Raw genomic sequence first — 21,515 nt, 5'->3', positions numbered from 1 at the left:
CATGTTCTTTTGGGCTATAGAGGCAGAATGGCACGCTTGGGGGCTTGGTGCTGCTGGAGGGGGAACATGGCAGTGTCCTAGCGGGAATGGGAGCAAAGGCCTGGAGCAGCCACTTCGCCTTTATCACCTCAATCGTCACTGAACCATTTCAATTTCTAGAAAAGTACGCAATTAACATGATACCACCTGTGTAATGACATGTTAGTCTTGTCAATCGTAGTATGTGAGACTTATATCTTGGTTGAAAAGGAGCAGTGTTTTCCCTCGCTGCTGTTCTGCCGGTGGGGAAGAAACTGCAACAAAAAGTAGCTAGAATCTGCACCGCAAAGGCCCCAAAACTTCATATCAACTGTACAATGTCCATTAATCTTTGTTGTTCACACGTTCCACTTCATTACTGTCCAAGCCACGTCCTCTAATCCCTTTGTTGTATCCCTGTCACCCCTAAAGAATACATCGAAACAAAGCTAAGCTGGTATAATACTCAAAAAGACAAAGACCAGATACTAACCCTCCCGTCATCCTCAGATGCTCCACGGTATCTTGCGATTCCTCCGCTTCTAGCTTCCCTCATCCCGCCGTAGGAACATCTCCACGACAGTCCGCGCTCGATCCCTTGACCCCTTTTCCTTTTCATCTACACGACAGACCAGAGGCCCTACTATCTCGGCATATCTACGCTCACGCATCTTGCGCTTCTTGGTGTCCTCATCCTCTGCGTTGCCGCGGCGGAAGCTTAGACGGCGGGAGAGACCACCTTTGGGTTCGTTTGTCACAGGCGTAAGCTCTGATGCTGCCCGGGACAGAGTAGCTGTGAGGAAGACGAATGCAATGTTATGGTTAGGTGCTGATGAGAGAATATCCAGGATCTGTGTCTTGGTGTCGGGCCAAGCGGTCATGGGTAAGGATGTCACGTTGGGTAAGGATGTTGAGATCTTGGCCCAGAGTTGAGTAGGGATCAGACCATCCGTGAGAGATTCGAGGAAGAGTAACAGGATGGAAGAGACGACCTCCAGCTTGAACGACGCAGGCCATTCCAATGGGAGCGCATCAAGAAGAAAAGCATCATTATCCAGAGCAGACACAAGTTTGACCTTTGCATCCTGCATATCAGCCTCGCCAACTCTCCAGGTCGAAGCCTCAAGGGGCCATCCAGGATCCCGCGGCAGCACTTCCTCCTCAAGCATCGTCGATTCAGCCAGACTTCGTTCAACAAGCGTCTGTACCACCTCAGTAAGCTTGAAAAGCTCCTTCGGTGCTGAGCAATGGATATCGGAGTCGTAAGCAATGGCCCCCTTGATACCCTTCTTCTCGACAAACTTTCTGATACCGCCGTCAGGGATTCTTATCAACTCTGAGATAGAGCGCCCTACACAAGACGGTTGCCAGATTCCGCGCACGGGAATGAAGTGGTCCCGACCGTCCTCTATGCGAAGAACCAGGACCTCTTCGATCTTGGCGCGGGCTTCGTTCAATGCCCGGATGTGAGAAATGGCCGAGACTTGGAGCTCTAGCAACACCAATGCTGTTTCTCCTGGGTTGAGTGTGACTGTTTCGCCCAATGGCTCTTGAGACTCTTCATCGGCTGACAAGAATGTCGTTTTCAACCATACAGGGACAGCATCGTCACCGTCTTCTGTCGTCGGCTTCGTCACGAACGAGAACGTCGCGGGAACACTGCCAGTATTTGCAACCGTCAGGTGCCGAATCTGCTTTTCCAGGGGTATAACCTCTCCAAAATCGACGATATTCTCTTCGTTGCCCTCGCTGCCTTCCACGACAACCGTAATGCCTGGTCGGCCTTCATTCTCCGCTCTGTCTAGTTCTCGCGCCACTTCTGCGTGGATCTTTGCTTTGAGATCCGGTACAACAGCGTCGTAGTCGAGCGTGAAGATAGAAGTGATGGGCTTGTGATCAGACGATGTAATGCGTTGATGCGAGGCGTAAATCTCCAAGTTTATGCGATCACGGAAGCCCTCCTTTGTAACAAGTTCCTCAGCTTCAGGATCATCATTATCCTCGTACTCGTCATATCCCAAAGTGTCAGTTGATGACGTTGGGTCTTCCCCATCAGCATCGGGGTCATAACTAAATAGCACGTCCTCATCCTCTTCGAGCCCCCTGGACTTCATCTCTTCATCTTTCTTCTTCGCCTCTTCCTCATCTTTAACTTTTGTTTCATAATCTTGTTTATCCTTTCGTGTTCTAAATAGAATACGGTCACACCAACTTGGAGCTCGTTGCTTCTCACTTGAGTCAAAGAGGCCAACTGTACCAATATCATATTTGTATGTTGGTAGGAAGGTAATTGCCCCTTCTTGCCAACCATCGTGAAAAGCTTTTCGTTGCTTAATAACTCTTCGTAATTGGTCGTGTGGCAACAATGAATCGATGGTGGCCTGCAGAGAAGTGGGATCCTGGCTTGGGTCTTCGGGGAAATCGTCGGGATCTGGTAGATCGCTCGCGGTATCAAAGCTCTCTTCCCGCGAATGTAGCGACACTCTCGTAGAAGACTCATCATCGCTGTCCGAACCCTTCATGACAATAACGCCTCGCTCATCAAGAGGCTTCGAGTCCTCATCTGCTCCATATTCACCTCTAGCATGCAGCGTGAGCAACCGTCTAATATCGTCGCCAGGTAGTCCATCAAGTCGAAAGTTCAGGTCTCCAAACCAGAATGCAAGATCTTCATCTCCAATCTTTTCACCCTCGTCTTCCTCGACGCCTGAATGAACGATTGGGTCGAATTGGGTGCGTGAGAGAACTTGGCCGACGTCCCAACATCGCCGGTCTAAATACGAAGAGCCGGCACCACTAGCCAAGTGGCTATTTATAAAAACCATGCGAGTTGTTTCGCCAAGCAGCAATCGCGTCGTCACGGCCCCCTTGTTTCCAAAATAGCCTAGCAGGCCCGTACCAACTTGCTTGGTACTGACGTTGCTAATGGTTGGTGCAATTTCTGGAGAAGCATAAACCAACAGCAACAAGCCAGTCATTTGTTCCGCAGTGATAAGCTCGTATCCTTTAGGCAATGCTGCTTCCAATGCCGCTTTCCATTTGTCCATAACACTTGTATCCGTATATACTGCTCGATTCATGTACTCCTTGGTCGTGTTGAGGTCTACAATTTCCTGGAGTCCCAGCACATAAAGACCAATATCACCCCCGGCAGTCAAATGCGGCTTCGAACTGCCATTGTCCTTGTCATCTGTCTCCACGGCGCTATTTTGGGAGAGATTCAGTGACGTCAATTGTTGATCCAAGCCTTCGCCATGTGTGAACCAGGTCGCGAGGTCTTTATCAGTACCCGTGCACGCAGCAACGTTCCACGTCCCGATCTTGACCTTTAGGCTATGTGGACGCACGAACTCCGATCGTCGGGCATGAACAGCTTTAGCTAGAGACTGAGGCGTCGTCGAGGTAGGATCCCCCAGTTCAGAACCAGGGGACTGGTCATTTTCGTCGGCCATGGACGCCGTTATTACAGTATTAGACGAGAGAGACGAGTTATATATACGGCGCCGTCTCGAGATATCGCGGGGAGGTCGATTTGTAGTTCTCTAGATCATGACTTCGAACAACGTAGCTCTACCGTAGGCGAAAGACAAGGGATATTTGGGTCGTGTGAGCACCAAAAGAATGTTGAGCTAATTAGAAGAAGGGGTAAAAAGGGAGATAAACCTCAGCTTAAACGTATGACGTCGAGCTGCTACCGTAGTCTAAAATGGTGGTGTAGGAACCTAGGGTCCAGCTCAGCGCCCCGCGGCAGCGTCATCTTGCGCCTTATCGATAAGCGCAGCAGCGCCCAAGCATGCGCACTCGTGCTTGTCAAAGAGTAAACTTCAATCTCCATACCATGACCAACTGTCGATCACACGATCATCTTCTGGGGTCCTGATATCATACGTACATGACCCATCGGTCTTAATCTATCATTTGTGACAAGACTATTTCCGACTAGCGATCACGCCTCCACATACATTGTGCCCAACATCAAAACAACAATAATTATCATGAGTCGACAAACACCACGAAAGGCTCGCCATAGCCGTCAGCCTTCAAACCGTATCCCCGCCGTTTCAGATTATGAATCCGATGCCGCTGCCATACATGCTGATTACGCGCCACCACCTCCACGCACAAACACCGAGCTTAATCTCTCTGTCCTCCAACGCTACCTCCCCTCCATCCACACCATTCTCAGCATAGCCGCCAACGCTGTCATCTACACATTCAACAGCGCTTCAGAAAGCTGGGAGAAGTCAGGAGTCGAAGGCACCATGTTTGTCTGCGCGCAGAGTCCGCTCCCCGAGGATCCAGGCCAGCGACCACGAGCTTGCGTGTTTGTACTCAACAGACGAGGGCTTGACAACGTGATCGTGGACCTTTCACGGGTCACACATGCAGAGGTGTCTGGAGAGCTCGTCATTATGAAGGTCGAGGGCGAATGGCAGGAGGGTGACAAGGTACTGGGAGTGTGGATTCACAACGATAAGGACGAAACACGAGAAGTAAACGCTGCCATAATCCAGGAAGCTTGGAAAATTGCACGGTCTGCTGGTCCAGTTGAACCACAAGGCCCGGAGGCTGGTCCAGCTATGCAGGCGATGGGTAAGAGGTTGAGTCTGAGTGATCTGTTCGGGTCAGGAAATGGTCTCAATATTGGACACTAGGTGTCGTCCAAGATGCGTCAGAAACCTGAGGTTGAGGAATCGAAGATCGAGAGATCTAAGGAGTCACAAAGATCCGAGGTCTCGATGAGGTCTGAGGTCTCAGTCAGATCTGGGGGTTCAGTGGTGTCGAAAACGCCCGAAAAGCGAGGGAAGCCATCTAAACCTATGGAAGGAGAGGTACCTGAGGACTCCGATGCAGAGAAAAGCGAATCTGAGAAGTCGGAGCCAGATGAGTTGGAGCGGGTGAAATCGGTGTCTGATATTCCAAAGTCTGAGAAGTCAGAGTCTCCGGGATCAGAGTCCGAAGTTGACACAGAGTAGAGCTTCCACAATACAGGGAACTACTTTTCAGTTTTGGGGAACATGGGAATGTAATCAACCACTTCAGCATTGACATGGTCACGGGCTAGAGCAGCCCCAATAGTTAGTACTTGCACAGTTTTCGCCCCAAAAGGCAGGGCACAAAAGCCCAATAATGTAGAGTTACAGCGGTCTACACACAAGCATGCGTTTCCATAAGCCCGCAATGGACTATGTCTATTTGTGCATGATATTCATGACGTTGGCAAGTATCTACAAGCAGAAAGCACCTATACGCCGTTCCCCCAACCGGATAAGTCGTAGAAGCCAACCCAAAGCCTAGACCGTGCCACTAATGCTCAACTCCCGAATCTCTTGCAACACCTGCTCCACTCTGGCGTCTAGTTGTCCCTCGGCATACTGATCTCTAGTGTCAGCATCCAGGTACTGCTGTACTTGTGCCATGCGCGAATACGCCTCTGCACAGAAACGCAGCTGAATCTTGACGAGAGCTTCGAAAGTGGGGTCAAGGTACGGCACTCGGAGATCGATAAGTTGGGGTAACTCGGTGCTGAGTTGCTCGTTCAGCTGCTCGTAAGCAGCCTTGGCCATCTCCATCTCCTTTTCGGTTCGGGGCAGCTTCGTGGCGTCCTTGTCGGGCTTCTCGGCGAGGCGCTTCACCTTTGCGCGGAGGGCATCGTAGTCAAGCAGTTTGTGAGCGCGCTTCTTAATCGCCTCGTTGACGTCGGGGAAGTAGGCGCAGAACCGTGTGATGGGGTCGAGAACGGTTGTTCGGTAGGGGCCATCGAGGGCTTTAATGGTTTCGGCGTCTAGATCTTCGACGGCCTGCTTGTAACTTCTGCTGACACCGTCTTTCGCGCCTGAGTCGCCGTAGAACGCATCTATCGTCTCGGCGATTCGCATTTGTGATGCGGTCATGGCTGGGTTCGGGGTTTAGCATCGAGCTTCATGTGTCGCAGATCATGAGCGTACCTCTCAGGGAGTCGAGATATCCCTTTGATTCCTTTTGTAGTCGCAAAGCAGCAGCTTCCATAGTCTTGAATCGTCTGTTTCTGTTAGATGTCGTCTTCCAATGAATTTGCAATTGCTGACCTCTCTTCGACTTCGTAATCACGGTCATTCGTCTTTTCCACATGGCCTGCAACGCAATCAGCTCCACACTCGAGTGTTTCGTCCGAAGCGCATACCTGTCTTCATCATCACCTGCGTCGTCGCGCGATTGACATTCTTCTTAAACCCTGCTTCATATTAGACCCCTCTGCTCGGGATTGCGGGGTGATGGCTGTCCTACCCGCCCACGACATATTGAAAGAATTGCTAGTAGAAAATGAATTAACTGGTTTCGTTTACGTGTGTAATTCGACGAAAGGGCTCAAATACGCTCGAGGATATATCGTTGTAAAGTTGCACAGGAGTTGGCAGGCAATAAACATGGAAGTTGGGGATAGAGTGACGACAAAACTGGAGCTCAGCCACACTAGTCTGCAGTGCCTAGCAGTCCAATCGGCTGATCGACGTCAGTGATGGGGCTGTGTTGAGCTCTACAATTCGATGCACGTGATCGCGCGTGGAGGCCTGAGTTGAATTGGAAGGAAAGAATTTGATCTGCGTTTCGATACTGGATACCGCGTCAGAATGTTTAATCCTCGCTTTCTCGTTGTCAGTCTGGGCAATCCCTTGCCCAAATACGAAAGTCTACATTCTGCCGGTCATTTCGCTCTCAATGGCCTTGCTCAAGTCTTGCGTCAACCCTCGTTTCGAGAGGTGACTTTCGGAAATCAGACATGCCTGGTATCTCAAGGCCCAAAATACACCCTGGTTCAATCGCCTACTCTGATGAACGTCTCTGGACGTTTTGTTGCAAAGGCGTGGAAAGAAATGACCAATCAACATGACCCCTCATCACTCAGTCTAGTGATTGTTCACGATGAACTCGAAAAGGACTTGGGCATTGTGCGGCTCACGGCGTGGGACCGAAGTCACAAAGGTCACAATGGCATCAAAAGTGTCAAGGGATCTCTTTCGCAAAATAAATACCCAACGTCGCCATTTGTACGAATTGCTGTTGGGATTGGACGACCAGCGGAGAGGGACCCGGAGACCGTTAGCCGTTACGTTCTTGATCGGATATCAAGCGACAAAAGGAGAATTCTAGAAGAGGAAGCACCATGGAAAGTTGCCGAGTGCCTTGTTGAGCTGGAAAAAGAATGGAAGGCTGAGCTCAAGACATGATTCGACCACCTGGACAGGGTCCTATCAACTGCGACGATGCAACCCCAGAATTCTGTTGCGCCAGTAACAGCGTTTTGTCTCAAGAAAAGCAAGACGCAAGTGCAGTCTGGAACATTACAGCTCTGTTTTCAGGCCAATCTCGAAACAAGGTCACGGGCGATCAGAATGGTCGTTATTTGACCACGGTCAAGTATGCCATATCACGCATGAAAGACATGTGTCTAATCATGCCAGAATACTATCAACAGAGATACCCAACTGAGATATCTGAGTCCCGCGTCCGTTTTTGTGACCACGCATGCACCGAAATCCGATTCTGCACTCCATTATCAAACCGCATAACTGCGCCGGACTGAATTCTGAGTTATGAGTCTCCCGAATTGCACACTCACGCATATTTGCCGAGTGTCCTACCTGAAGGCTGAGGGAATGCAGAGATCCCTTATCTTGCGCTAAAGACGCCACAGGCGACCTAGCTCACAACCGGCACTCCAACTTCTCTAAATTCCTTATCTATGCCAAGGGTATGGGCAATTTTGCACAGTTCGACTTGTCCAATGGCCTTTGGATCGTATCATCACATGAAGTTGGTTATCACGTCGTGGTGTATTCTGGGAGCTGAAATGAGCTGAAACCGTTACGAAATGCCTAGTTTGACGGCGTCCTTGCTGTCTGATAAGGCATGCCGGAGTGTTGGTAATCATTACAATCCGGTTGTTCCCATGGCCTGCTCGTTCTCGGGAAATGATTCAGAAATTGCCATTCGGGTCGAAGAACAATCGTCTGGGTGGGAGCCGATGGATATCTCAAGCGGTTGACGATAGTTGCGAAGGTTGATACCAAGAAACTTCAGGCAGAGTCGTTGAAGATCTTCAACGTCGAAGTAAGCTTAGACTTCGAGAAACTGCCAACTTGTAGTGGACGCAGGTCCAGCTTATATACATGGTCCCCGATCATATCTATCGTCGTAAGCGGGCGACTCGCATACTGACGCGCGCAACAGAGGCTCAATCTAGGGCGTTGCGGGCGCAAAGCACCTTTGACAGTTGAGAATCCGGGGAAACGATGTCAATCACATCAATTCTTGGTCACTTGAAGACCGTGTGCCCATGTGGACTCGATATGCTTATTTTCTTCATGTCTATCACCAGATCTTTGGGAATGGAACACAACCATATTCTACGTGACACCAGTGATCCTTTGGCCCGAGAGGAGGTCAGTACCTCGCACAACACAGTCAGACACACAAAGTTTCAACAATACGCAGTCTCGAACAGACAGCAAATTCACTCCAAATTTGGCTCAAACGCTCACACTTTGAGCATGTCTATCTTTATCAAGCATCGGCCGAGCTACACGACACCTGGGGACATGGATCCTGGTCCTTGTCCAGGGTCTCGACGCTAGGCGCTCCACCGAAGCTGCCAAGAGATAAGGAAACGTCCAATCAGACATGCTCTATTCGACCTCCTTCAACGGTTCGACCTGGAATTCGGCAACCTTGAGGAGAAGTCAGATAAGAACTCTAGCCGGTTATGCGGTGCGTCTGGGGAAGCGCAATATTGAGTACATGTCGCACAAGAGGGTGTCGAGGCTTCATTGTGCTCGGAGCTTTCTCGTCATGTAACTCTGGTCTTAGAACACATTCCGACGTGTCAGAGTCAACACATTAGAGCTTAAAATGCTTAAAATATGTCTAACAATAGCGAATCAGCATGGCATACTCAGCACTAGAACTTCTATTGCGGCCGTCCGGATATACATCCTTTAGTTCCTCAGTAAGCATGGCCGGGATACACTGCCGACATCGACAGCAATCTCCCCTCCCAGCGTGCATCAAAGGAGTCAAATGCCTACAATTAGGCCAAGAGAAGATATTCATTGCGGACCAACTGCCAAGCAGAGGTTGCAATCCGGAGGTCCTATAGGGATATTGGTCCTTATCAGCACAGCCTATTTAAGCTTGGGTGTGGCGTCCCTCCCAATACAACCGGATCGGAATGCTGAGTGTGATAAGCAGCGATGGGTGTGCCAGACTCAGGAACAGCCATACAGGGGACTGTTTATACAACCACGACTTCATTTCTGGCGCAAACGAGTTGTGTCAAGTCAACGTCAACGCATTGTTACGGGATCATCCATTCAAGCTTATCATGGACAAAGTCTTGGATCGTGGAGGATCATCATCTAGCTCAGCTTGGCACCTGAGCATCAACACCCATGTGATATCTCCGTATCCAAATACGGGTTCACCAAAGTCCAAACCGAACATGTGGTGGAGTATCCTTCCTATTGCTGCTTAAGCTACGGGCGTCTTATCAAGTATCCCCCACACTATGTGCCATACCCTCCCCCTGGTACCACGTTCGTTATGTCCTGGCCGTCGTCGCAAGCTCAGTAAGTCAAAACATATTTAGCCCTGTGGCCCCGGGCTCTTCATCCTTCAATCACTCCATTCTTCTCAGCTTAAGTTGAAGCTGAAAAGGTTCGACCGGCGCAAAGGTTTGGATCCAAGAATCCGCGTCTCAAGCGCAGTCTCGTCAAGATGACAACTCCTTACAATGGCACCACTGATCATGCCGACTATGGCTACTCAACCCATGTGCATGATCTTAACATCTTCTACGACGTAGGTTTCTCGAAATCCACCTCATCGTGTTATGTTGTCTAACAATGTCTAGACGGGCAATTTGACATTCCTCGCCGTCAGCGCCGTGCTTGTCCTTCTCATGATTCCCGGCGTCGGCTTCTTCTACAGTGGTCTCGCCCGTCGCAAGTCTGCTTTGACGCTCATTCTGTTGTCGATGATATCAGTTGCGGTCATCAGCTTTCAGTGGTTCTTCTGGGGATACTCCTTGACCTTCTCACGAACTGGAAACTCCTTCCTCGGCGACTTGACCCAGTTTGGTCTTATGGACACCCTCGCTCAACCCAATGGCTCTTCCGCTCTCCCTGATATTCTCTTTTGTCTGTACCAGGGCATGTTCGCTGCCATTACGTGAGTTCCCCTCGAAAACTTGACAGTTCACTGTCCTAACGTCACCAGTCCTGCTCTTGCAATCGGTGCCGTTGCTGATCGAGGTCGTATCCTCCCCGCCATCGTCTTCATGTTCCTTTGGTCCACCATCGTCTACGACCCCATCGCCTACTGGACCTGGAACGCCAATGGCTGGCTCTTCAACCTTCCCAGCTACGACTTTGCTGGAGGCGGTCCCGTTCACGTTTCCTCGGGAACCTGCGCGCTAGCCTACTCCCTCATGCTGGGTAAGCGTACTGGCTACTCCAACAACAACGGTCTTCCTTACCGCCCTCACAACGTCACCCACGTTGTTCTCGGTACGGTCTTCCTCTGGGTCGGCTGGTTCGGTTTCAACGGCGGTTCTGCTCTCGCCATGAACATCCGTGCCGTCATGGCATGCTACGTGACCAACCTGGCTGCATCATGCGGTGCCATTGCCTGGATCCTCCTCGATTACCGTCTCGAGAAGAAGTGGAGCACTATCGGTTTCTGCTCCGGTGCCATTTCTGGTCTCGTTGCCATCACTCCTGCTGCGGGTTTCGTGAAGCCCTGGGCAGCCGTCATTATCGGAATCTGCGGTGGTGTCTTCTGCAACTTCGCCACCAAGGTCAAGTTCCTCATCAACGTTGACGACAGTCTTGATATCTTTGCCATCCACGGTATTGGTGGTATGGTCGGTAACATCCTCACCGGTATCTTTGGAACGTACGCCTCCCTATTTCCCTTCTCTACAATGACATCTGCTAACTCACAAAAGCAAAACCATTGCCGCTCTCGACGGTGGAGAGTACGACCCCATTGGTTGGGTTGACGGCCACTTTGTTCAGCTGGGTTACCAAATCGCTGGTACTCTTGCCGTCTTTGCCTGGTCCTTTACTCTTACTTGCATTCTCCTGTTCCTTCTCAACCTCATCCCTGGCCTCTCCCTTCGTGTCTCCGCGGAGGAGGAGGAGCTCGGCACTGATGATGGCCAGCTGGGCGAGTTTGCCTATGACTATGTTGAGATGACTCGACACATGGCTGATAGCACACATCCTCATTCTGATGCTAGTGCCCGAACAAGTCAGGAGAAGGTCTAAAAGGTCGAGATGAGTGAAATATGGGGCGGTTCGAATTGTCAAAGTGGAAGATGCTTGTTGTGTATCTTAAGCGTCACTCGCTTCTAAGTTTAGAGTTAAATATACCCTTTTGTAATGCCTTCTGAAGCTGTCCATACTTCAATGACAAGTTCACTGTAAGCACAAACGGGCACGAAACGTATCACTTCTCACTGCCAGTTCAAGGATGGTTCTCGCATAATCATGAATAAGCATATAGACCCACTGGCCGTTGATATTTGATTGTCATAAATTACAACCCCTACAAACCGTTTCCTCAGGGGTCCTTTATACTCCTATCAAGGGATTAAAACCAAAGCACGTGAGTTCTCATTGTCATGTCTCCCGCTTCCTTCTTTGTCCTGTGGTATCTTGGTCTTTGCCGTCAAAAGTCGTCGCCGAAAATCACGGCATGCTAAGCACAAAACTCCATATACACTCCTGTGTCCTCTAGCCATTCCGTACGTAAACGAAAGCGCGTATAATCTAATGCTGGTGGCTGTTAGTTGCGTCTCTCGCTGTGGTCGAGCGACCTTACCATGAACAGGGAAGTGAACAACAAAAAGGATGCGGTGGTGTCATTTCTAGAGCTAAAGAAAAGTGTCGGTCATTCAGTTCATCGCGTCAGGTTGGTCACCGTTCTCTTGAGGTCGGTGGATAGTCGCAGTGCTTGCGCCGGTCGAGGGTTCCCCGTTCCCTGGGTGCCCGTGTCCAAGAGGTGCTGCGCTCGCTTGGCTGGTGGTATGCTGTGGTGTTCCGCCTTCTAGTAGGTTGTTAATGCTGTTCTGAATAAAAGCTGGCCCAAGCAATCCTGGTTCCTGTCGTGCGAGTGACGATGAAGGCAGGAAGCGGGCGAACGTCGGAAAGAATGGAGGGAGCTGACCTGTTGGGAAGCTAGGAGCTGGAGGTGGTACGGGAATAGCTTGTTGAAATCCGTGGTTCATGAGAGCGTTGGGATTTATCGTTCCGTTGCCGTTGGCCGGATTCTGTGCCTGAGCATCCACGACCATCTCGCTGCCGTCCAGGCCCTCGAAATCGTTCTCGTCGTCAACCATCTCATCGTCAGCTCCATCTCCGGCAGTGGCTGTTGGCTGCATTACGGAAGTGCGTTGCCGTTGTCCGGGATAGACTGCTGTTCGATTCCAGCTGTGCATGTCCCATAGATCCTCGAATTGTGGCGAAGTGTTGAGGAAATCACGGAACTTGGATACCATAGTGCCGGAAAAGACACAAAACACATCTCGCTGGTGTTGGGTAAATTCTGTCATCGGGTCAGCAGCAGTAAACAAGAGCTTACGATAAACATACCTGGGGGTGCTTGTCGACAGTATGGCTGGAAGTCATCACGCTGGAAAGCGGCAACTCCAGTCAAACTCAAGTGGGTCAATCGAGGGCATGAGTTGAGCAACTTCATGATACTCTGTGAAATGTCAGTAATGGCAATCCTGGAAATAAGGGGCGACGAACCTTGAGGGTAAGGTTGACACAGTAGCTCAGATGAACACGCTCGAGACTCGAGGCGTAGTACTCATTGCCAACAAGCATACCACTGGCATCTCGTCGTACCCTGGGTCGAAATGCGGCTTCTGCGAGATGAAAGACTGAGTCATCCGTGATAGAGCTGCATTTCACAAGCCCAATACGCTTCAGCTTGGGTAATAGAGCAAGACGCTTCACGCTCTCATCTGTCAAGTTGGTACAGCAACCCAGATCGATGTATCGAATGCGGTTGCAGTTCTGGACTAATCTCTTGACACCTTCGTCGGTGATATTGCCACAGTGGCCCAGATGCACGTAATGCAGGTTCTTACCAAGCTTTGAGATAGCATGAACGGCTACATCAGTGATGTTTCGGCACTTGGCAAGAACAAGGTTGCGAAGGCGAGGTGCGACATCAATAATCTTCTGGACAGCAGCGTCTGTCAAACGCACGCAGGATGTCAGGTCGAGAATGCGGAGATGTTCAAATAGTCGTCCATGGGGTAGAGTCAGGAAAGCTTCGTCATCAATTAGTTCGCAGCTTGCTAGCCGTAACTCTCGGAGACAGTTGCCCTTGACCATAAGAGAAGTTATAGGGCCGTTACCAATGCGATTGCACTGGTGGAGGTCGATCTCGAGGATGTTGGGACAGTTTTCGGCGAAGGCGTGAATAGCGTCGTCTTGGAGCTGGCTACATTCATTCAACTTCAGCTGCATTGAGTTAGCCAACGTCCAAACATAGATGGTTTCATCGTAAACTTACTCTCTTAATATAGCGACAACTTGTTGCCAAGTTGATCATGCTCTCGTTGGAGACATTCTCGCAGCCAGAAATGTTGAGTCCTTGAAGGCGACTGCAGTTTTTGGCGATGGTATTGATAGACTGCTCGGTAATGTTCTTGTCGTTGGAAATGTCGAGTGCCAGCAACGAGGTGCTATTCTCCACAAGGGCGATAAGTCCGGAATCGGTGAGGTTGCGACAGTTCGTAAGTGTCAAACGTTCCACCCGACTACAGACTGCGAGCGGCATAACACTACCATCACTGATTTTGTCAGCAAGGGCGGCGAGGTTGAGCCTCTTGATAAAGTCGCGATATCTGAAAGACGGTGTCTCGAGCTGCAGCGTTTGGCAAATGCTGCCGTGGTTCTTCCAACTCGTGCACGCCGGTCGATGCCAGAGTTGATCGACTGTGTTTCTAGCCCAGCGTTTGCAAACCAGCATGCAGTGGAACAGATCGGAGGTGGAACTCAATTTGGCAAACACGCTGATGAGTATCTCGTTTGGCAACCGATGGACGGGCGGTTGGCAAGCATCTTCCACCTGCATATCTTGAAAGTTGGGAACTCCGATGCTTGACTGAGAGTCGTTGGCTCCGAGAAAGAAATCGGACTCTTCGTTATCGGCGGGCGCGGGGGAAGTTGACGAGGATGACGATCGAGAATCTTCCTGCTCGTCGGCGGTTGCAGGACTCTGCCGAGAGGCAGGGCCAGCGGCAGCAGCGGCCATATTGTCGGTGTTGAGGGAGGAGCACTTCAGATGGAAACGCAAACACGATCAAAGAAGCGCTTTCAGGGTACCGTTTTTCGGTGTTTGGGCAGGATTCAGGCGGAGTTCAGGGATCACAAGGGTGATTCTTAAGCAGCGATAGCGGTAGCGGTAGCGGGTGACTGTTTATCGTAGGTACAGCAGCAGTGGATATGTGCAGGCAAGCAGCGAGCAATCAGAGGATGCGTGGATAAGAATACAGGTCAAAACGGTCCTTTCATACCCGAAAGGTGTGTTTCGCGACTGCGATGAAGGTGATGATGTTTTGGCGCTGGGGGTTTGTTGGCTTGGTAAGGTAATAAGGCAGGGCAGTCAAATGGGGCGGAGGTTTTTGGGTGCTGGGCTCCAGTCTTGCCAGTGCCAGGGTCAGGTTGGGCGCGGCTGCGGTACTTAAAAAGCAGGGAAGAAAGCACTGATGACACAGCCAAATGATGAAGAAGCACAAGTATCCACGAGGAAGAGGGGATGGACAAAGACATGGATCGAAGAGGCGTTTGTGTTTATTTTGCTGGTTTCAGCCGCGTCCCCTGTAAAGTGCTGCTGTCGTGCGCTACGATGGCCCTTTTTACAAGCGCTGAGCTTGAGACTGGCCCCGATAGAGGATGGATTGGGTGAGCCCAGGCCAGTTGATCCCCCAGCCTAGAATCTGGATCTCCTCCTACGTCGTAGTCGGGCGGGATGTCCGTAGTGGGGTTTCTTTGGTATGTCAGGACTGGTTAGGTCAGGGGTTTGAGGTCTGCAGGTCTTTGTTTTGTTCTTGATCTTGATCTTGATCTTGATGATGACGATGCGTGAGTTGGAGTCAGGAATTTGATGAGGTTTCAATGCGAGGAATGATTGATGTTTCAGTAAACCGCGTGCCTCGTTCACGCCTCAGTCAACATGTCCTTCTGGGTTGTCTATCTGTTGTTGCTGCGGGGAAGATGACTGACATGGGATCAAGTACATGAAGGAGGTGTGATCAATGTTCTGATTTGAGGTTGAAAGGTTGAAAGGACGAATCAATATCCGCCGTGCAGGTGGCTTGAGCCATTAATAGACGACGCGATGATAAATGGATATAAGCATGCAAGTAAACGCATATACAGTATCTATGACAAGGATGGAAAATAGTGCAGGTCTTTTTCTAATACCTTTGCAGGATAGGAAGCGCAATTAGGTTCGCCAACGAATCCATCTTGATGATTGAGTTTCACATGACACAAAGGTCACACTGATACACGTTTCAACTAGTTGTTATCACGTTGAAGCTTCATGTGTCCCTATACTGGCGTGAACCAGACGCTTACTGTATAGAACCAATATATTGACTACTTGTTCCAAAGTACTACTGCTGCCGAAACTGATAAAAATCTTCTGGCCATATTCCCACCCCATGATTTCTTATCGTATCTGAACTTGATCCTCTAAAACTCAAGGTACAGGGTAAGGCCCCTCACGATGGCATCGCTGACGTAGATGGACTGAAGCTTGGTGATGTATTTTGTGGGTCCCCGCGAGCATTGGATTTCCTCGGATTAGGTTTACCCGTATGTTCCGTGTGGTATGGAACTCTTCCACGTACCTGACCAGCAACTCAGACGATCACCACCAAGCTCATTTACTTGGTGTAGTTGATTGAGTTGACTTGTTCTTTTAGATTGCTATCTAGTCAGGGGTCTGTTCAACATTACGTCGCGAGCGCCACGATGCTCCGTCCCTCAACTCTCCGCCCTGCGCTTCGCGCATCAGCCCACACAAGATGCGCCATCGCTCGAACAACCCGACGGACTCTTTTCTCCCAGCGATCGAACCGTCTGACCGATGACCTCGATGTTAATCAGCTCAATTCTAAGCGACGAGATTACGAACAGAACCGCACTGCTTTTCTAGCTGCTGGTGCCATTGCCGGTATCGTTTCCTTTGTCTACACAGCATGGAAATTGAAGAAGGCCATTGAAGCCCAAGGGGAAAAAGAGAAGGCTGCTATCAAATGCGACACGGAAGTTCCGACAGAAATTTTCAAGACCGAGGCGGGCGAGAAGCGAAAAGTGGTTATTCACGACGAAGATGGAAATGAGGTTGTTCCTACAGGCAACAAGACCGTCAAATTGTTCCCTCGAAGATTAGAAGTTGAGGATGCCGGAGCAGCAGGCGACGTTGCTGGCCCAATTGCTGCCGCTGTAACGGACAAGCATGGTACAGAGTTCACACTGGTTGGACTGGGAACAAGGACAGTGACCTTCCTTGGCATCGAGGTGTACGTGGTGGGCTTCTATGTTGCTACCCAGGATATCGAGAAGCTCCAGCGATATCTGGTCAAGAAGATTAACCCTCTAGCCACAACACTGATTCCTTCTGAGAAGGAGGATCTGCGCAAGGCTCTCCAGGATCCTGTCGAGGGTGAAGAGACATGGAACTCGATTCTCAAGGACGCTGGATGCCGCTCAGCATTCCGAATCACCCCTGTTCGAGATACTGACTTCCCTCATATGCGCGACGGCCTTGTGAGGGCTATTCAAGCTCGCTCATCACATAACCCGGAGTATAATGATGAGACATTTGGACATGCCATGAGACATTTCAAGATCCTGTTCCAACGTGGTCTGGTAGCAAAGAAGAACGAACTGCTTCTTGTTCGAGATGCTGCTGGAAAGTTGACCATCACTTATACTGATGGCACTCGTAAGGAGTCTGTCAAGTCCACACTGGGAACCATTGAGGACGAGCGACTTTCAAGGCTGCTGTGGCTCAACTACCTCTCTGGTAAGAAGGTTGCGTCAGAGGAGGCCAGGAAGAACATCATCAATGGCGTCATGGAATTTGTCGAAAGACCTGTTGGTACTGTTGCCACCCAGGTCTTGTGAGAGGGTCAAACCACAACAAAAAGATGTACATTACGGAGATTAAGCCATGTATCACTAGGCACAAGCCAGCAAGTCATTGTAAAAGGGTCATGAATTCAACTCATCTGGGTAATGCCGTCTAATCTTAGGTGCAACCGATATCTATATGCCGCATACGGTCTACAAAGACATGTCTAGAGCTTGGAACTGATGCATCGTATGCCCTTAGCCCAACGTGTCCGACATTTATTTTGATGTTTCTTACGCCTTCAGGGCACCGGCCTCCTTGAGCAGAGAAGCAAGCTTTCCACCAGACTTTAAGCTCTGAACGTCAGAGTTGCCGCCAATGTGCTGCTGCTTGATGTAGACATTGGGAACGGTGCGCTGGCCAGAGATTTGCTCAAGAGCGTCCTGGAGGGCAGAACCGTCGGCTATAAGGCGTTAGAGACCGTTATTTGATGCAATGGCTGAGAACTGTAAAACTTACAAACTTCGTCAAGCTCGAGGAGCTCGTACTCGGCGTTGAGCTCATCCAGAGTCTTCTTAGTCTGCTTGCAGTAAGGGCAGTACGACTTGGAGAAGACAACTACGAGGGGTCATTAGCAGGGGTCCAGCGCGGGGCACAAAACAGAGATAACGTACCAACAGAGTTGTTGTCAATGAGCTGCTGAACCTTGGTAGATGCTTGAGTCATTGTGCCTGGGCTTGTTGCGCGAGTGAAAAATGATCTAAAGAAATTCATAGAGGAGAGCGAGAGGCTTTGATGTAGGAGAAGGGAAAGTGGGGGGGAGGTATTTATTCTACGTCAGATAGAGGTTGATTTGGCTGTACTGGGCTGTAATGCTGGACTGTGAAAGGCGAGTTTGCTTTGTCATGGGCGTTTTTGAGTGGAATTAACTCGGCAACCATGAAAAATGCGATGATGCAATGAGCTAGGTTTTCGGGATTAGGTAATCATGCTTTTTGGAATCATTGTGATGAGGTGCTTCATTCATCATCACCTCGGCTGTGCAGCTGAATATTGGCGATACATTTGTCTTTGAATGTAATCACTTACAGATATAGTGTAAGGAAGGCGTGATGATTCCAGTTGGTGTTTAGACTTGTTCAGTCAGCGTACTATGTAAGTGCTTATGCTGCGTGAGAACAAGCAACTGCCGGCGAATCCTTGCATTTATAAGCCGAAGGATCACTCATCATGGAACATGATAACAGGATCTGAGCTCGAAAGAACGTTTAGGTCGTTTCATTTACCTTTGCTAGACGCTCTGCTAATAGTTCTTAATAAACTATTCACTTGATGCAGAAAACTTGGAGTAGGGTAAGTGAAGCCAATCATGTAAACAGGCGAGGTCTAAAACATTTGAGTTGAAAGGGAGCCGAGTAATTGGACACTGAATAAGAACTATAAGATTAGATTCATTTCAGTATAAAGTTATCAGATGCCTTAAGCTTCTTTATAGTCTTAGGCTTCAGGCTTCTTGAGCAATGAGAGTCTACGGTGGTCCATCGGTTCTACTAGTCATGATAGCATCGTCAAACCTCCACTCAAGAGGGGCCGGAGCTTTTAAGCAACAATCGTCTGACAACGGATCGTGACTTACGTTATGGGTTTCGAGCTTCAGTTCTCTTTGGCCATTGGCTCAGACTTTGTATCAAATGATCTAAGGCAGGTCTGAGGTGGCTCTGAACATACCCACCATGAAAACACTGACAAACTTCATGATGTAGCTGATGCCTGACTTTAGCTCTGTTTCTTACAGCAGGATGTCAAAAGTTTAAGACAACGGCTTGAACTCAGCTACTACAGTCTTTATCGCCAAAGTTCCAGTTATTCATATTCAATATACCCATTTATAACTTCGAAGTTGAAGTTGAAGAGACAACCTCAACTCTTAGCGCTTGGAGACCCCTTAATTACCTACCATTTCCCGCTAGAACAGTCTGACACATTCCCCCAGGTTTCGATTGCCAATTGTCAGGCCATGAACCTGGAAGAGGCGTTGTCATTTCCCCGTGCGGCTCTTGGCTGAGATTAAACCAGTGGAAGGGTCCAGATCATCAAATTTAGAAACCCAAATCTGGCCTCTCCCTTTTGCAAGACTTCCTAGACTTTTTTCACCATCCATCATCAACTGCGACACAAGCACAGGCGCAACGACGCACAAGCTCTCGCTATTCCCAAAAAGAAAGAAACAAAGTCTACAGCGCATATTTCTTGCATTCGATTTGTTTCTTGGGGCGACTCTTGTACATGTACTTTGCTGTACTCCGCCCCCATCTCCACCAATCGCCGCTGTCACGTCTGCAGTCTTTAGGTATCCCCTAAGCTGCCCGGTTTCTTGCATTGCGTCGCCCCCCGTCATCATCAACTCACGATTCGGTACCGGTACCTACGCTTAACTGCAAGAGAGAACAAAAAAAGAGAGACGTTGTTAATCTGGGCTGCACCGACGCCTAAGCCCCTCACCAGTGGCACCGCAAATAGAGCCCAGCCCGATACACCACCCGTTTGCCCAGTCTCGCCTTGTATCACCAGAGTCACTTGATCTGACCTCCCCCACTACCAACTCGCCTCGTCGCGCAAAGACGAGACAGGTTAGATACCTTCTAGCCTCGGTTGCTCGCTGTCGACTATCACTAGGAAGACCCTGGCCCAAGGGTCGTTGATCGTCGCCTTCTGCTGCCATTTGCAAGCCTCGCAAGCTTCTTGTTCGTCGTGCAGCGTAGCCCACCTGGCTCTGTCCTGCTGCTTGCTCATCGCTCCACATCAGCCCACGGGTCGATCACAAGAGAACCACCAGTACCAGTCGCTCAGCTTTATCGCCGACCGCCCTGTCTTTTGACCTCCTCCTGTTCGGACCTTGGTTTGGTCAATTGCTGCAACCCGTATTCCCATTTGCCTCTAGGGTGTCCTTTTTTGGACCACCTTAGAAAACGTCGAACAAGGTGGATTCCGCCCAAGAAATCGTGGCATCTCCCGGTGCCTTACAAAACGTCACGTCCTACCTCAACGGGGCGCTGGCTAACCTCTCGTCTGCTTTTCAAGATTCGAGCGGATACATATCTGACACTCTCGGCGTACCTCCTACCGTTGTCTACAGCAGCCTCGCTGTCCTGCTCGCCGTCCCATTAACAATGTCGAGATACGGCTGGTCCATCGGCCGCGAACAGATTTCGCCCTACAGCTCTATGCCCAGCGGCGTCCCCGCTGTCACCGACGACGATTTTAGCTACATCACATCTCAAGATCTTGATGGCGTCACCGAGGATCGATACTATCCCAGATCCCACTCAACTGCACCTCCACCAGCTCCAGAAGACGATGTCCTCCTTATCAAGAATCGTGGCATCACATATCCTGCTCACTTTCCCGCATATGCGATCGGAGATGGAAAGTTGCGGGTGATAGACGTCAAGGACCGGGTTGGTCTGATGATGGAACTTCCTGAGCGAGGAACATCACGCATCAAGCTTCTCTACAAGGGAAAGCAACTCAAGGACCCTATGGCGCCAGTACGAGACTATGGTGTCAAGAACAACAGCGAGTTGATGGCGGTCATGCCCGAGATCAATGATGTCAGCAGTGGTTCAGAAGAGGAGATGGTGATTGTCGATGCTCCTAGAGAAGACAGGAAGACTCGCCGCCGCAAGAAGAAGCGTGATAAGAAGAAGGGCATCACCAGTGACGGCGACTCCTTGTCAGGCAGCCCTCGAGACAGCGCTTCTACTTTCGACCACCCCAGATCACCTCCAGCGCCACCCACATCTTCGGGCGCAACCAGCGGACCTATGAAGGTTCTCGACGATCTTGCCGTTGAGTACCAAATTAAGTGGCTGCCTTTGTGCTCCGATTACATTGAGTCGCCACCTTCAGACCCCAAGAAGCGAGAGGAAGAGCACCGAAAACTTTCTGAGAGCATCATGATGCACATCATGTTGAAACTGGACGGTGTTGAGGCTGAGGGAATGCCCGAAGTCAGAGCACGAAGGAAGGAATTGGTGAGACAGGTCCAAAAGACATTGAAGGATCTGGATATTGCAAAGGAATCTTGAGCCCGCGGTTAAGCGATGGCATTGATGTTGAGTGGAAAAGATTGTCTGGTTTGAGTGCAGGCGTTACTGGGAATAATCGATTATTCGACTACCTTACCATTGCTCTTGATATAGAACAAGCTGTACAATAGATTCAAGGATTACCTTGACCATGATGACCACCATAGACAGCATTGAGCAAATTGGCACATTTAATTGGAATCTTGAGTATCAACATGGATCCCTGTCATGACTTATGATGTAAACCCCCAATGATGGTGCCAATGC

General features: G+C 49.9%; 9 protein-coding genes across 9 annotated transcripts; 5 read left to right on the top strand and 4 right to left on the bottom strand.

The window, feature by feature from the left end:
- Positions 1 to 237: 237 nt before the first annotated feature.
- Positions 238 to 3,710, bottom strand: FOBCDRAFT_213966 (Endonuclease/exonuclease/phosphatase). Its single transcript, XM_031172593.3, has one exon. It carries the CDS (start codon positions 3,468 to 3,470, stop codon positions 561 to 563), a length of 2,910 nt encoding a protein of 969 aa, XP_031049378.2. The 5' UTR covers positions 3,471 to 3,710; the 3' UTR covers positions 238 to 560.
- A 303-nt stretch (positions 3,711 to 4,013) lies between these two features.
- FOBCDRAFT_287696 (uncharacterized protein) lies at positions 4,014 to 5,148 on the top strand (the record flags this gene model as incomplete). The annotated part of the gene is made up of 2 exons (XM_031172591.3): positions 4,014 to 4,466; positions 4,674 to 5,148. The coding sequence occupies 2 exons, from the start codon at positions 4,014 to 4,016 to the stop codon at positions 4,992 to 4,994; spliced, it is 774 nt and encodes a 257-aa protein (XP_031049376.2). The 3' UTR covers positions 4,995 to 5,148.
- A 31-nt stretch (positions 5,149 to 5,179) lies between these two features.
- FOBCDRAFT_213964 (BAR domain-containing protein) lies at positions 5,180 to 6,432 on the bottom strand. Its single transcript, XM_031172589.3, has 5 exons — positions 6,286 to 6,432; positions 6,182 to 6,232; positions 6,087 to 6,132; positions 5,967 to 6,040; positions 5,180 to 5,914 (listed from the first exon to the last, which is right to left on the bottom strand). Exons 1-5 carry the CDS (start codon positions 6,296 to 6,298, stop codon positions 5,313 to 5,315), a joined length of 786 nt encoding a protein of 261 aa, XP_031049374.1. The 5' UTR covers positions 6,299 to 6,432; the 3' UTR covers positions 5,180 to 5,312.
- Positions 6,433 to 6,612: 180 nt separating this feature from the next.
- Positions 6,613 to 7,503, top strand: FOBCDRAFT_13287 (peptidyl-tRNA hydrolase). Its single transcript, XM_054703191.2, has 2 exons — positions 6,613 to 7,416; positions 7,461 to 7,503. The coding sequence occupies exon 1, from the start codon at positions 6,630 to 6,632 to the stop codon at positions 7,224 to 7,226; it is 597 nt and encodes a 198-aa protein (XP_054559166.1). The 5' UTR covers positions 6,613 to 6,629; the 3' UTR covers positions 7,227 to 7,416; positions 7,461 to 7,503.
- Positions 7,504 to 9,686: 2,183 nt separating this feature from the next.
- Positions 9,687 to 11,378, top strand: FOBCDRAFT_13284 (ammonium transporter AmtB-like domain-containing protein). The gene is made up of 4 exons (XM_054703190.2): positions 9,687 to 9,855; positions 9,908 to 10,224; positions 10,273 to 10,950; positions 11,003 to 11,378. The coding sequence occupies exons 1-4, from the start codon at positions 9,772 to 9,774 to the stop codon at positions 11,322 to 11,324; spliced, it is 1,401 nt and encodes a 466-aa protein (XP_054559165.1). The 5' UTR covers positions 9,687 to 9,771; the 3' UTR covers positions 11,325 to 11,378.
- Positions 11,379 to 11,953: 575 nt separating this feature from the next.
- On the bottom strand, positions 11,954 to 14,328 carry FOBCDRAFT_196299 (uncharacterized protein; the record flags this gene model as incomplete). Its single annotated transcript, XM_031172580.2, has 4 exons — positions 11,954 to 12,603; positions 12,651 to 12,762; positions 12,810 to 13,532; positions 13,585 to 14,328. The coding sequence occupies 4 exons, from the start codon at positions 14,326 to 14,328 to the stop codon at positions 11,954 to 11,956; spliced, it is 2,229 nt and encodes a 742-aa protein (XP_031049365.2).
- A 1,512-nt stretch (positions 14,329 to 15,840) lies between these two features.
- Positions 15,841 to 17,284, top strand: FOBCDRAFT_213955 (chalcone-flavanone isomerase-domain-containing protein). The gene has a single exon (XM_054703189.2). It carries the CDS (start codon positions 16,056 to 16,058, stop codon positions 17,211 to 17,213), a length of 1,158 nt encoding a protein of 385 aa, XP_054559164.1. The 5' UTR covers positions 15,841 to 16,055; the 3' UTR covers positions 17,214 to 17,284.
- A 169-nt stretch (positions 17,285 to 17,453) lies between these two features.
- Positions 17,454 to 17,886, bottom strand: FOBCDRAFT_196297 (thioredoxin-like protein; the record flags this gene model as incomplete). Its single annotated transcript, XM_059608840.1, has 3 exons — positions 17,454 to 17,623; positions 17,680 to 17,778; positions 17,835 to 17,886. The coding sequence occupies 3 exons, from the start codon at positions 17,884 to 17,886 to the stop codon at positions 17,454 to 17,456; spliced, it is 321 nt and encodes a 106-aa protein (XP_059464055.1).
- A 2,261-nt stretch (positions 17,887 to 20,147) lies between these two features.
- FOBCDRAFT_13256 (uncharacterized protein) lies at positions 20,148 to 21,295 on the top strand. Its single transcript, XM_031172573.3, has one exon. The coding sequence runs from the start codon at positions 20,331 to 20,333 to the stop codon at positions 21,246 to 21,248; it is 918 nt and encodes a 305-aa protein (XP_031049358.1). The 5' UTR covers positions 20,148 to 20,330; the 3' UTR covers positions 21,249 to 21,295.
- The last annotated feature ends 220 nt before the right edge of the window (positions 21,296 to 21,515 follow it).

Source organism: Fusarium oxysporum, chromosome II, assembly GCF_013085055.1.
Source record: "Fusarium oxysporum Fo47 chromosome II, complete sequence".
Lineage (NCBI taxonomy): Eukaryota > Fungi > Ascomycota > Sordariomycetes > Hypocreales > Nectriaceae > Fusarium > Fusarium oxysporum.
The sequence above is the reverse complement of the archived record's forward strand: the minus strand, read 5'-3'. Positions and strand labels throughout refer to the sequence as shown.